Here is a 15,342-nt window from a genome sequence, read left to right as displayed (position 1 = left end):
ACGCCGAGGAGCAAGCTCTACGTTCAACCTTCAATGAAGGCACGCCCATTTATGCATGTCTTTCGAACGCCCACCCAACCGCGGGGAGGACATGCAGACTCCACACAGAAGGCACTCCCTGCACTCCAGTTGAGAATCGAACGGGAAAACCTCTTGCTATGAGGCAACAAGTAATGAATCTTGTAAAATTTTGTTTAATGATGGAGCTTTTCTCCTCAGGACTCCACTGAAAAGGGCCTGTCATAGCCAGGTTAGACCCCCCCCGATAAATAAATAAATTACAATAACAGACAAGCTACACATGCTGATTATCTCCATCAGCCATCAATTTAACCTTACCTTCAGACCATCACACAGTCTTCTCCCTGACCACCATGCTAAACCTAACCTTCCCACTAACCCATGTTCTCACTCTAAGCCTACCACTCTACAGCACAGGCTCAAGGTTTATAATTCAGGACAGCAGTGACGTTCATGCAGTCTCTCCAATATTAACACAGCTGTGACCATATATATATATATATATATATATATATATAGCCTAGCAATTATGGTATGAGTTTGAGTGCAAAAGCTAACACTACATATCAGTGTTAAGAGACTGACTGTAGGCAGGGGGCAAATGGACAGATTCAAGCTGTGAGAAAGGTATTTACTTGCTGTCATTTACTATGGACATAGAAACAGCTCTAGCCTCACAAAGGCACTGCCTTTCTCATTCTCTTTGACAGTGAAAATAATTTGTGCTCCACCCAGTTATATTTGTTTTCAGTAAATTACAAACAAGACAAATGAAGAAATGCAGTTCAAAAGCACTACAAAACTTAAATTCACATTGTGTGTGAGGGAGACAGATAAAGGCAAGCACACAGAAAACATGCACAAGTGTGCATACAACAAATACAGATGCTCACATACCTAGACAGTGACACGTGTATATGTAAGCAATAAGGCACAAAAATAAGGCACAAAGAGGTGTGTACACTACAAAGATATTACTACACTCCCAAAAACATTTTGAGGCACAATCTGAAGGGACAGTGCCTTTAAAGTTTCTGGCAGTGAAGCAGTACCTGCATAATGCACATCCCTTTATCATAGGAGATTATTAGGTTATTGGCTCTGGGGCCCTTACAAGCCTAGTCAAGAGTTTATCCCCAAAACAGAAACCTCAATCAGCATCTGTCACCCCTGTCAATGAGGGATACCGGTGGAACCCCTGGGACAATTTTGTGGTTCCCCATCCACTCATAAAGGTTGCACTTGAAGAGGGTCAGTGACATACTTTGACATGTATGGGAAGTCTTTTCCAGAGATGGGGCAGCCTCTGGGAGACAAACCTGTCTCTCCAGCAGGTTTTGTTAATGTCACATATTAGATTTAAGCCTTTTGATCGGGTACTACACGAGGAGTTAAGACTTACAGATATGGAGCATCTCTAGTAGAGCAGGGTCTGAGATTGCCTTGTAGGTGAGATACAGACCACCTTGAGCAATGTGTATAACACAGAGTAGAGTGTTAGTGATGTGAGCCTGTCCACATAAGACAGGTGTTGATGGCCACTGATTCTCTTTGTGAGGTATTTCTGTGGCCTTTCCAGTTGGTGCAGGTGTTTGGAGAGGTACATGTACTCAATTACTGGCCTAATGAGAGAGGACTACTCAATTATTGGCCTAATGAGGGAGGAGTACAGAGAAGTAATAAAGTCCTTTTTTCTGGATACAATCCCTTTACTTATGAGATGAACCAAGTAACAAGCTTTTCTGACCACTGTCGCTACACGATGGTTAAATGTGAGATTTTTGTCAACTTGTGTACCTAGGTCTCTCACCACAGGTTGTGTGCTTAGGGGGTTACCACTAATGTGGTAAATCAGTAGGGGCCACGTTTGTGCTGAATAGTATGATCATACATTTGTTTGTATTTAACTTAAGGCCATGCCTTTGGCACCAGTCATTTCTTGCTGTGAGACCCTCGAAGTATGTTAACATAATTTGGGGAGTTAATGACAGCACCCAACTTACAGTCGTCCGCGAACTTGGTCAGCGAGAGGCCTTCTGTCTTTGCCTGGACCTCTGAGATGTCTTTCTGCACTTCTATATGCAAGTTTAAACCATCAATTTAGATAAATTATTTATTGTTATACAAGCTCATGTTGTTGTCTATAAAGAAATGGGTATTTTGAAGGTTTAACATCAGAATACCAGAAACTGCTATGGACAATATATTTGTATAAATGTAAACATTTTTGACAACTGTAAACATCTTTGCAAAAACGTCCACATATTCACATCAATGGACTCGTGTACCACTCATCAGAAAATGTGATTTTGCAGATACTGTGTGCAGATTTTAACTGCTGTAGTGCAAAACTACCTTTCACAACATACGACTGTGCAACAGTTAGTAAGGTGGGCTCCTCAAAATAATGTATCCCCTAGCCATACGGTTATAAAAAATTGCTGATTTCTGGAAGGACTGCAAGGATAGCCAGAGGTCAAGACAATGAGCTGCTAGCAAACTTATTACAGTCTTGGGTTTAATTCATTTGATCATCTACCTACTACTACAAGACTCTGAGAAAGTTAACAACCTGAAAGTACAAACAGCAGCTAGTTTCCATAATTTCTGAACCCATTTGTAAGGTATCAGAAAAATACTAAAAGGCAAACCTTTTCTCTAGTTTTACAGAACAGAATTATTGCAACTTTTACTTCGGAATTTTCTCTGTATCCCCCAGCACTGAAAAAAAGAGAATGCTGATAATAGAATGTTTGCCATGGAACACATCTGTGTACCATGAGCAGCAAAGGTCTTTATTACATTCTATAACTCAGTTAACTGCATGGGAAGGCAGGAGACTGCAAATTAATAAGTAAAGTTAACCACTTTGCTTTCCCACTGCAAACAGACACTTGTAATCACAGCTATAAACAATGCTTAATTTTTGTAATGCACTTGCACATCCGGGGTTAGGCGATTCACTCACTCTTGCTTTCAGATTTAGCTTTATGGCTTGGTTCAATCTTTTCAATAAGAGTAAAGGAAGACATGTTTGTGATGGCAAAATTGATCTGAAACTGCCAAATAATTTATCTGTGAATACAGTAAGTGTTTGGTAGGGACATTTAACCAGTGCATAGAACAGATCTTGTACACAGCTACACAGTAATATGCCCACTTTATACACACACGTGTATACAGTTTATTACATATTACTCACACAGAGAGGAGAGAGCGAGAATGAACCACAGTGTGCCCTTCTAATCTGCAAAACTGGAAAGAGGGAAAGGATACATAACTGGATATACAATTGGCCATATGAGTCATCCACAAAAATCTCTTTCATGTCTGTTTTTAGCTACAAATGGAATTTTACATGTATACTTCTATGGCAACTGCTTGCAACCCACATCTCTGAAGGGCCCCACCCAAGTTGCACCAAGTGATGCAGATACTGGCTCAACCTCTACTTTTATATTTGGTAGAGAAACAACTTGCTGTGGGCAGCAAGTATATACATAAAGCTGAGACAGCACAGCTCAGATTACGGAGCAGAGAGGAAAGCAGGGTGTGAGTAATGAGTAACTTGGGATGAGTGCATATTTCCACACACAAATAAAAGCTTACACATTTAAGCAATCAAACCAAGCAATTAAATCTGTACTACACTTATACAAAGGAGACCTGGACGTACTGAACTTGATAAAAATATCCAGTTTTCTGTTTCTTGACATATAAATTTACACACACATTTACTATACAACAAGTAGTTAGCTGCCTCCTAATATACCAGAAACATTTTAGCAATGAATGCACGACAAAGCAGAAAACATAGTTAAAAAAAAAAATCGGAGTTTTGCATTTTTTTTATATAATGCATTTACTCGGGTATATGTCACAGAACTAGAGATTAACAATTACTGGTTATACCACTGCAAAATGCAAAATAGAAATACTTCATATGGCAGCTAGTGCCAAGAACTACGGCTATGAGCTCTTAGCAAGCTGCTTTCTTATAGTACAGGTTTCATGTTCTTTTCATCTTCTTTAGCCTCTGACTACTGTAAGCAAGTAACTTAACCAGACAGTTTTCTGAGGCAATTGTGCTATTCTCTACAATGGTCTGCTTGCCTCATGCCTAGTAATTACTTATGAAAGTGCATTTGAATTATGCTATTAGGCAATGGAACCATTACTAAATACAAAAAAGTATCCTTACAAAGTCTCAGTTTCACTATACCTGTGCAAGCCAGCATAAAATAGACTACACTGCACAACCATAAAGCAGTACAAATAATTACAAATTTTAGGTAGTCTAAAACAGGCCCACTAAAGCTGGGATGCGTTTCCAGGTCTGAGCACTACTCATAATGGGGTCTATATTACGACGAATGTTTAAATGTTCGAATCTGTAAAGGACATCCTTTACAGATCGAACAGTTAAACGTTCGGAGTTGTAAAAAATTAAATTAAAAAACAAAACAAATACAAGGAAAGGGTTATAGCAGAGGGGCAAGCCCCTCTGCACCCCCTGCTACTTAAATATACCAACTCAGAGATCGCACTTCAGTGAACTACAGTGTGGAAATGGGAAATTTTCCATTCCCTACACTGTAGAATGATCTTGGAGTTGGTATATTTAAGTAGGGGGTGTGTGGGGGGGTGCAGGGGGCTTGCCCCCCTGCTTAAACCCTTTAGTTTTTTTTTTTAATTTTTAAAGTAATTTGAACGCTTAACTGCTCGATCTCTAAAGGTCGACCTTTAGAGATTCGAACATTTAAGCATTTGTGTATCTAACATAGACCCTCATAATGGACCCACTTCTATCTGAACAATCACATCATGCGGAAACAAATGAACTTCCTACACCTACCTGACAAATTACAACACATAACATATAAATGGACAGACGTGGACTGAAAGTTTTTCTCCCCTTCCTAACATAAAATCCATTTTAAGTATACAGTGTTAACTTTCAGTTCATATCAGACTGTAAATACAAGCACTTTACATTGTGGCATACATTATATGCAAATTCCCTGTTCAGTCCACTTTGCTAATGAGTCTTACATACTCTCATCAACATCCAACAGGACTGGCAAAGACACTATGAACTATATTGACAGTTCGTGCAGAAGGTTAAAAGCTTCAAGTTGCAGTTCCTGCAGCACATGGTCCAATTCCCTCAGCTCTCACCTGCCTATTGCGTGACTTTGAGCAAGTCACTTAACTAGACATTGCTCAAGTGTCGCACTTGAAAAAGGACAGTGTATCCAGTGGGCTCACCAGGCTAACAAATGGGTATTAGCATTACACCGTAAAAACTCCACTGCCAATCTGCAGACCGATGATCTGCTGTGGTGACCCCTAACAGGAGAAGCAGAGGGGAAAAAAAAAAGTCTAATCTATGAACATCATCATCATCCCCACTATCACTGCCACCACCATCTCCAATTTACACTTATATTTTCTCAACTGTAACAAAGTAATGCTTCAACACAACACTACTTTTGTTATCATAAACTATGTAAAATAAAGCATGCACTGGTTAAACACTGCAAATTTCATCAAAAAATATCCAAATGATGCCATACATTAAATGTCAATGTACCTGCTCAAAATCAAGGAAAATCGAAAGCTATAACACAGCTGTCTTCCAAATCAGTCACCTGTTAAAGACAATCCAGCCTTTTGTAAAAGCCGTATCCCAAATGCATAAAACCTGCTAGAACCAAGGATTCTGAAAACAGCTTCACAACCAAAGTGGGCCAAATTTATTTTTCATAAAAAATTAATATGGCAGGTGACTGCGTGGGAACAAGGCCATTAATCACCCATGCAGGGGGCTGAATACACTGCTAAAAATATAATCAGTTTTGAGGTCACCACCCCTGTATGGTGAAAGAGAAATCCACTTGCAGCAACTGCTGAGGAACATTATAAAACTACACTAATGGCTTTCAACCAAATTACATGCTACCTTAAAATGGAGGGGAGGGGGGCAGAAATGTACTGTTGTACTCCTGTGCAAAAGAAAATGACACTACGGTGCACATCATTTGAGCTTGTGTGCTGATGACAGCCCTTTTGTATTTCATCTCTTGTACCAGCCTTCTATACCTTCTGTAACGACTCTGCACAACGTTTCTGCCTACCTGCTTCTGGAGCAGGCCGACACAGTAGCTGAAACTACACACTCCCATCTCACCGAAGCTGTCAAGAAACCAGTTCCAAGGCCTGCAATACACTACATCCAAGAGTCACACTGAAATAAAAGCAGCTATCTTGTTCAGCCAGTACTTGTTAACATACAACACAGAAGTAAAATATACTAACAGTCTTATTTGTTTTTACTTTTGTATTTCTGTTTACTCTGCACAGGCATTCAATATTACAATGTGAAACATTGGCTTTAAACAGCAGGCACAAATTTAAAATGATACTGATGGCAGATAATGAAATCAAGATAGAAACGTAAATGTCAATACAAGTGAAGCAGGTCAACTCAAAACAAATATTTTTATACATAAATGAGGAAATAAGGGATACAATCATAAGAGGATCACAGATGTTTTACTTTGCCAAGGAAAATAAAAAGCTCAGTCATATGAGGTCATAAAAACATTAACAGTGCTTTAAAAGAAATAAATCAGGGAACATACTAGGATGCCATTCTGAAACCCACAAAAATCAAACTCGAATCACTCTAGAAGAATTTTTCAGTGGTGTTAAAAAAAGTGAACAACTTTTGAACAGAAGGATTACAGTGTGCACCTGGAAAGATAAATATGTTACTACACTGATATAACATATTGCAGTATGTTAGGAGTTTTGTTTTTGTTTTTTTAAGCAAAGCATCTAACATAATTTAATGGTATCTTATTCACATATAAGCTATGGCTTACACCACTTAACTACGAGGCAAATAAACCCCGTGTTAACAGTGCCCAGTTAAATGAACACTGCCATAATATGACTTTGTAGCAACTAAAACATATCTTCATCTCAGCTTACCTTACCTCCAATTAAATGGCTGACAGGATGCTTGAGAGGGAACAAGACACTTTCCTTTAAACCATCAGTACCACACTACTTGCTAGGATTCTGACCATGTGAAAAATTAACTGAAGACATGTTACAATTCCTCTCACTCCACGCAGAGCAGACTAAAGAAAGAAAAGATCTGCCAAAGCACAAGTCCCTATTTAGGTAGCATAGCATCTTGTCATTATTCAGTATTAAAAATAAATACACAAGTTTTTTTTTAAATAGAGTAACAATATACAGTGTACACAAAATAATGGTAGTTTCCATACATTTCACAAAGGCGAAGGACAGGAAGGAGGATTTATGCTGTTATTACTGACTTGGCATGAGGCAGAAAAAGGGAAGTCGAAGAGAGTTTATACTAGAGTACCTTTCTAGCTCCTATTGTGGACCATTTAAAAAAAAAAGGAAAAACAGGTAATTCAAGCTTAATTCTAGTGAAATATCTGGACATGATCTAATAAGACACTAGTCATTATAAAAAGGGTTGCCCACACTGCAGCAAGCAGCACACAATAAATAGCCTTTAAAATAGTATTAGTACCAGTTTGTCTCGAAAGTACTGAAGACTGTAACAGCAGACTGGCAGAAAGCAAATGCCCTAAGCATAGTTGCCATAGTAACTTTGTAATGTATAGTATTCACCTTAAATACACTTGATCATAACCTAAGAAAATATTTACATACACCTATATTTCAGATTACAACATAAATACAAATTTACTATATTTCTAAAAGTGGTTATGATAGTAAATAAATACAAAATACAAATCTCAGCATTATACTTCATGTGCTGGGCCATAACCCCATACAAAATGTACAACAATATATTTAAACAAATTAAAAGGAATAACTCTCTGATTAAAATATTTATTTTTCAATCTTATTCTAGCAGACATAAATATATATAATATTTTTTTCTCAAAATAGCTGTTCTTTTTTTCAAATGTCATATATAAATAAAGTCTTCATTGAGAAATAAAGTGTCAGTCTGTTCTCCTTTGATACAATAGTGCCTCAACGGCAGCCACAGCCTTCCACAACCATGTCTTGATAGTTTTTTAGAACAACCTTATCATATTCATCAAGGTATAGCATTGAAATAGCGCTGAGTTCTGTCGGCACACAGCATGCCTTAGGAATGTTTGAATTGACCGAATTAACCAAAGTCTGGACAATGGCATGATTTGTTGAGTTTAAATGGTCTGCCAAAGGAAACGGGCATTCCCCATGGCAGTAAAATGCATGATAGCCTGGTGGAGCAACAATCCAATCATTCCAACCAACATCACTGAAGTCTACATACAAAGGATGCCTTCTGCAATTGGCTTTGGTCTTTCTCCTTGGCTTCACTTTTGACTGGCGTTTTTGTCTTTTATGGAGAGGAAGTCCTTTGCCATCATGGCTAAAAGTTACTAATAATGGCCTCACATGAGGCCAACTTTTGTCATCTCTGTGCAAGGATCTCTTAATCCTAACATGTGCCTTGGAAACACTTTTGTCATTGTTCACATGAACCACCTCAACAAGAAGTCCACGGTTGGTATGCCCATGCTTTATCCATCTAGTAACAGCTGGTGTCACATCAAAACTTTCCCATTTAGTTTCATTTTGATGCACCAGCCGCGTATCCAACAGCCGTGTAATAGAGTCGACAGAACTGGAATCAGCCAGTCTTAAAACTTCATAAATATTAATTCGGTGCTGACTGCTAGTATTACTTGAAACAGCATCCTCAATCTTTTCCCGAAAGATGCGAAGTTGTGCTGATGTGACAAAGTCTTCATCAAGGACTGAGGTTAAATTAAAGAAAACGTGGACTCCTGTTTTATCACTTGCTTCAGGAAGCTCTTCCATATATTCTAGAGAAATAAGCATAATCAAGAGTATTACTGGCGCTCGTATGTAAGTACACTGGTTTAAATCAATACAATGATTGATGCATAGTCATTTATATTCATTAACTCACAAGAGATACATTACTTGCATTCTGAATGCCTTGCATGCTGTTGACTAGTACACATTTCAAAACAAAGCTGGTTAGTTCTTATCATCAAAACAATGAATTAGCATGGTAGGTCACCTGCACAATATGTTAGCTTGGTATATCACCTGCGAGCAACATAGACATGAACAAAAGTACATCTGCACTGCATTTACTTTAATAACCACAATCAAGTAACAATCATCAGTATCACCACTATAGATGGGACTGCACACTGATCAATAGGTTAACTAAGCACCTCAAGAAAGATTTGCTGGCACAATTCACATTCTACCAAATAAATACAGATGTCTATTTTCTAGGGAGTCATCATTCAAAACTATACATCTTTCATTCCAGAGAGAATAAAGTTTGGAAAGATTACATTGGATAGTTTCATGGAGTAACAAAGACACTCCGCTATCAACATACCACTACTCCCAAGTATTGAACCCAGCACCCTGTCAACTACAGCATAGTGCATTATGCCCACTACGCCATATGGAGACCGATAAACTGCAAATCCGCTAGTTTACAATCATCCCTGACTAAATGCTGCCTGGCAAGTTCTCTCTTCAAACACAATCTCATTTAAACTTTACATAAACACGGTTTGCTTTCAAGAAACTGCAAAGCACTCAAAACTATGACATAATATATGTGACAGCAAAGGTAAAAAGGAACGGATTAAAAGTTGGTTGCAAAATATTCTGCTGTATTGCATCACAACATTAAATACTCTGAACACTGGCACGGATCTTACCTTTAGCTTTCAGACAGCACACATGCAAACAGACAAGCAAGAAAAGGCATGTTTTTGACAGAAACAATTTCAAAAACATTGGTTATGACTTCACACAGCTCCCTTGAGCCCTTACCTCAGGAAACCGACAGGGATAAAGTCAAAAGTAATGAGTGCAGAGGACAGAAACAGGGTCAGTTCTGTTACATCTATACTGCTTGTAAACTTTACTGCGGAGAGTTTACATTAACAACTATTATTAAGGAGAAATGTTTACTTATATGCTGGATCAAAGAAAGATTCTTGTGAAAGAGAGAGAGAGAGAGAGAGAGAGAGAGACATCACTGAAAGTCAGACAGGCACAACTCTATCCAATAAGTAGCACAGTCAAGATACACCCCCCCAAAGCCAAGATAAAAAAAAAAAAACATTTCTGAAATAGCAGGATTCTCAGAAATCTATGCTGAAGTTGAACAAGACAGGAAGTAATCATGCACACTACAAAATCTGTGTATGTTAACCATAATTAATGATAAATACAGCTAATTTATTTGAAGTGTATTTGCAAATGCGAGTATCCTATGAATCACCACCTGCGGTTTGTCTGCCTGGCACTTATCTTGCAAGAGTGGTGGTTGTGACTCTTAGCACCTTCCTCAAAACAAATTGCTTAGCCATGGTTTAGGCTCATTCTAAGTGACTCAAAAACTATTTAACAGCAGTACTCAACAGGACTCTTCCCTATGTCACAAACTTTTGTTCCTGCTTCACTCTTAAGAATTACAACTTGATAGGGACCCCTAACAGCCAGTAAATTAAGTGAACTGTATAACTTAAAACTGCACATTTCTTAAGTAACTTAAATTGGAATAAAGAAAAGATAAAACCTGTGCACCCATATCCCACAACCTCTTAGCATAAGAAATCTGGAGAAAGCCTGACATAATGGGGGGACAAAAGTTCCAAAATAGGGACAGATTTTAAATATTGCTCTTATAAACTTAGTTAAAAATGTAACAGGATCTGCCTTAGCATGCACTTTTCTGAAGACTATGAAGCCTGAAACTCAAATATGTATCATTATTTAGTGGCTTCACTCCTCAGATAATCTCAATTTGACAAAAAACTACAGATTTGATGATAAAACAGACCAAAACCATGAGGCATAAACCTGGACATTCTGCAAATGTCTGGAGAGTTGACAGGTATACGAGCACCACATACTTGAAAATACGTGTACAATAGTAAGACTGAAGGACCTGATTGAAGTCAGCTATAAACAAGATCTACTGGGAAATTCCTGGCTCAGAAATGCAATAGACATTAACTTTTCCATACTGACACATATGGATGAGGACTCTGGCTAGTTAAGGAATATTAATACTCATCTCTCATTTTGCACACAGTTTCTAGAATTCAACAGTAGTTTTCAGTTAACACACAACTTGCACCATCCACTTAGAAAAATTGCAGGAACAATAACCAATCCGATTCCCCAGAAGTAAACATGCACAATCCTTTTTTTTTTTTTTTTAAATTACACTGAAAGTCACAGCTCCTCGGTAAAGAAACTGGAAATCACTTTGCTCTAAACTGCAATAAGGAGTGTGCAAGCTAGAATCAGAACTGTGAACTAAAAAGAGAGAGTTTACAAAATTACATGGCTGCTTTGCAGCTAGCACACAGCTTACATTACAAAGCTATCTCAAACACATGGTATATATAAAAATACTGCCAGTGACAGACAGAACTAATATTAAATAATCCCCCTGTGTGCATGGCTGTGGCATGAAATAGATCACGTATTTAGTAAAAAGGTGTTGCACTGCGTTGCATGTCTGGTATCTTGCATGCTCTGCTACTCTTTTCTCAACATTGTAACGTGGGAGTGGTGGGCTCTACTCAATAACACTAGCTAGCTATTTTTGAGAACTATTCAAAAAAAAAAAGTCTAATCTTATTTGCCGCTGCTAGTTGCTATGATTTTCAAGCCTGTTATCCATCTGTTTATAAAATGCTCAGTTCAGATTCATGGCATGCCTGCTGCAGATTAACACAAAACAAAAAAGTCATTGTTGAAACAATGTGATTAATGTGATATCGCACGGGGATTAGAAAACAACTAAAACCCATCTAAACTATCCCAGATCAACTCTTGGTATCTTGCTCAGTTTACAACCAAACAATCCATACGAACTGCTAAACTAAATCCACCATCAATACCCTGCCAACAGTTTACTGGAAGGGAAGACTCATCACAAGTGCCCACAGTAAAGCACATGCAAACACATACACTGGTGCACCCATATATAGTTACAAAACATTTCTGCAGTGTATTACCCTTCGCATAGAAGTGTTCGCAGTTTACAGTAAACAAATCAGCCTTCATATTTTCTATTGCATTAATTTGCTAAACTGAGTGTGAGAGTTAAGTGTGGCTCACACATGTACACATTTTTTGTTATCTGATCTGGTGCACAACCTCTTTCTACTCATTTACTAAAGAAAAATTCTCAGATAATAACTTTAAGTGGCTTACCTTCATGATGAAATCCTCTGATGGTGTTAGCTCTGCTAGCAGATTGCTCAAGCTGCTGGTCAAAGGCTAGGTTACTCCCTTCGCCAGAGTGCAAACGGTAAAGTTCCATCATGTACTGGGGCACAACTGCATTCTTACTTGGGTTTGGTCTTTTCTTCAAGCCAAACATGTGAAGCAGCCTCTGCTCAAACTCACTTAAGATCTCCTCGGTCTGCTGAGGACTTGTGCGGCCTGACTCTGCAAACCTTCTGCGCCCAACCTCAGGTATAAGGCCAACACAGCCCTCCAAAATGACCTGATAGACACACAGCAGCAAGAGGGAGGGTGCACTGGATACCATGATCAGACTGTGTAGAAGAAGAGCAAGAATTAAAAAAACACAAGATTAAGGACTTCCCAAGCCAACCCTACAGTATTCTATTACAAGTGTAACACACTGCTAAAGACATAGGTAAATAAAAGCTATGTTATTGAAACAAAAACAGAATACAACCAAATAAAAAATGTTGCTCTACATACTACAATAAATCTTAATATAAACACAACTTTAAATGCAAGCATAAATTGCTAAAAGGAAACACGGTGATATAGCCAAGCTGTCCCAGGACTGTGTTGCAACAGTGAACTATGCAGTACAAATAGAAACAGGAAAATAATGTATGTGAATGTCTAAAAAGGTTAAATATAGAATTAAGCTTTAGAAAAAAAAATAAAAGTTTTCACATTCATTTTATATACCTCACAGAACTATGAATCAACATCAGCAGGAAGTGCAAATCCTATAGTATAAGGATTTCAGAAGCAAGATAAAACACAAGGGTCTTGGGTTTGGAAAGAACATTGGTCTTTTTTAGTAAAGTTAATAGGGTCGGGTCCAATGATTAAAAGAGGTTATAATACAGCTAAATACAGGGCGCCATCACAGGTAAAATGGGCTGCACTTGTTTACTGTTGAGGGGAGGGAGTGTTGTGTCTGCGCCAGAATTAGATCACAAGGGACGAGCCAGACAAACATACAGGTGGTCGGGAAGAACCTGACTAGCTCACAAAACAGCTGTCACCCCCCCCCCCCTAATCAAGAGATCACTAGACAAAAATGGGAGAGAACAAATCATTATTATAAAGTAAAAATATAAAAATGCAACTACTACCTTTAAGAAACAGCAGTTCTTCTAGGAAGCACACACTGACACGTCCATTGGAGAAAAGTCCACATGGGAGAACAATAGGAATGAAGACAAACTGCGCAACTGAGATACAAGTAGTTATTTCAAAGTAAAGTAAAGTTACCAGCAGCCCCCGCCCGAGTTCTCAAACCAGAGTGTTCTATTAGAAGTCACTTTTCCCGTCTCTCACAGGTTACTGTAAAACTTCACAGCCAAGGTGTTTCCCAATCCTTAAGAGACTCGGCCGCCACCTCACAGAAGCAGCACGAATATATGTTAACACCAATTCAGCAAGCCGGTTGACTTCTTTCAGACGACTTGTGGAAGAGAGGTCGAACAACAACTCCCCCCACGGTCCCAAGCTCGTGGGAAGTGCCCTCCTCCACAGGGAGCTATTGCTGCCCGGTGACCGGCGAGCGCTGAAGGGTACCTGCGCCGACGGGCGCTAGTGTTTGACCGTGGGTTTCTGCTCGCGCCCTGTTCTTTCCACATCACTTAATATTATTCCAGAGTTTATTCTCTATGGCTATTGGGCTTAAAACACGAGAACTGGGAAGTGCAGTCTGCCACTTCTTCCACATAGTTTAAGCGGTGAGCTCCTGTAAATCAAGCATATACTGTAGAGAACGACAACAAAATAAAAAAAGAAAAACTTTTCTTTTCTACCGAACACCAAAAGTTCACTTTAACTTTCGTGATCACACAATAAAACACCAGTAAGTTCTTTGCCGAAGTTCGCGCTGAGCCACTAAGTAAAAGTTGCTTGTGCCCTCTGGCTTTTACTGCTACTACCGCTCCTGTACTCTGTGAATTAGAATAGTTTCATGCAGAGCAACTCTTTTGGTGTGATGCACCCTTGTTATTACTCTTCTGATGTCACAACCGTGGGGGCTAGCGAGTCTGCCAATCAAAGTAGCTAACCAGCACTACTGCTTGCTCTGGCAGATTAACAACACTACTGTAATAGCCTTAAAGGTACAGTACAGTCAGCTTTTAAGGCTACCTTTGGCTGTGCAGGTGTTTCAGTGCTTTAAGCAAAACTATAGGGGTCGAGGTGCGCGCCCACTGTCATGTCAAAATGTGTATTTGGCCACAGATCGTCGTTTAGGAGGGGTTGCTGAGTGGGCAAGTCTTACGGCAAAGCAACGAAGAGTACAATACCTGTACATTCAGTTTGATCTTAGCCGTCACACGTGTTTACATTAACGCTCTCCGGTTGAATACGGGTTAACCTTTAACACGTAATCTGTAATTAAACCGATAAACATGCGCAGTGTATTTTATTTCTTACAGAAAAATGCGTATGTACACCACCTGCACCAAAGCTGTCTACAGCATCAAAGGAGTCACCCCCACCCCCTTTTATCTTTTTCCTTTTTTACATATCTTATTGCCTGGGGTTAGCTAAAAAACAATGTTATGATCAGAACTCCGCTAAAGCGCAGTTCCGTCTGGTTATATATGTGTCCAGGGATCGTAAAATTATAGTAACTCGAGTGACTGGATTATTAAACTGTCCCTTTGTGCTCTCGGGCTTCAATTTAACTTTTTTTTTTCTGCAGTAGGTTTATTTTTAAATTTCCAACACTAGGCTGCCTTTCTTAAACTTTACGGAATGGAAATAAAGTAAAAGCTGATGCAGTGCGCCTACGTGTGGAAAGATTAAGAAACCCGTATCAGTTGCGTACCAAACAGAGCTCCATTGTGCTGCTTTGGACTTAATTCGTTTGCTGGAGCTCTATAAAACGGATTATCCCTCGTACAGTTTGATTTGACTTTGCAGGTGTGAAAGTCACAAGGTGGGAGGTGGGGTGTGGGGAGGCGGGTGGAGATAAAGGTTCGAAGCTGGCATGAAGGAAAT

General features: G+C 39.0%; 1 protein-coding gene across 1 annotated transcript; it reads right to left on the bottom strand.

Moving 5' to 3' along the window:
- Window positions 1-6,346: 6,346 nt before the first annotated feature.
- On the bottom strand, window positions 6,347-14,489 carry BMP2 (bone morphogenetic protein 2). Its single transcript, XM_044056537.1, has 3 exons — window positions 13,467-14,489; window positions 12,316-12,662; window positions 6,347-8,912 (listed from the first exon to the last, which is right to left on the bottom strand). The coding sequence occupies exons 2-3, from the start codon at window positions 12,653-12,655 to the stop codon at window positions 8,068-8,070; spliced, it is 1,185 nt and encodes a 394-aa protein (XP_043912472.1). The 5' UTR covers window positions 12,656-12,662; window positions 13,467-14,489; the 3' UTR covers window positions 6,347-8,067.
- Between the last annotated feature and the right edge of the window lie 853 nt (window positions 14,490-15,342).

The sequence above is a fragment of the Protopterus annectens genome, chromosome 1.part2, assembly GCF_019279795.1.
Source record: "Protopterus annectens isolate FY-2018-M chromosome 1.part2, PAN1.0, whole genome shotgun sequence".
Taxonomy (NCBI): Eukaryota; Metazoa; Chordata; order Ceratodontiformes; family Protopteridae; genus Protopterus; species Protopterus annectens.
The sequence above is the reverse complement of the archived record's forward strand: the minus strand, read 5'-3'. Positions and strand labels throughout refer to the sequence as shown.

Bases quoted from the DNA above. Each gene is read 5' to 3' on its own strand.
- BMP2 (XM_044056537.1), bottom strand. From the start codon at position 12,655: ATGGTATCCAGTGCACCCTCCCTCTTGCTGCTGTGTGTCTATCAGGTC. The intron at 8,913-12,315 runs GTAAGCCACTTA...TTATTTCTCTAG, and splicing joins CAGAGGATTTCATCATGAAG to AATATATGGAAGAGCTTCCT.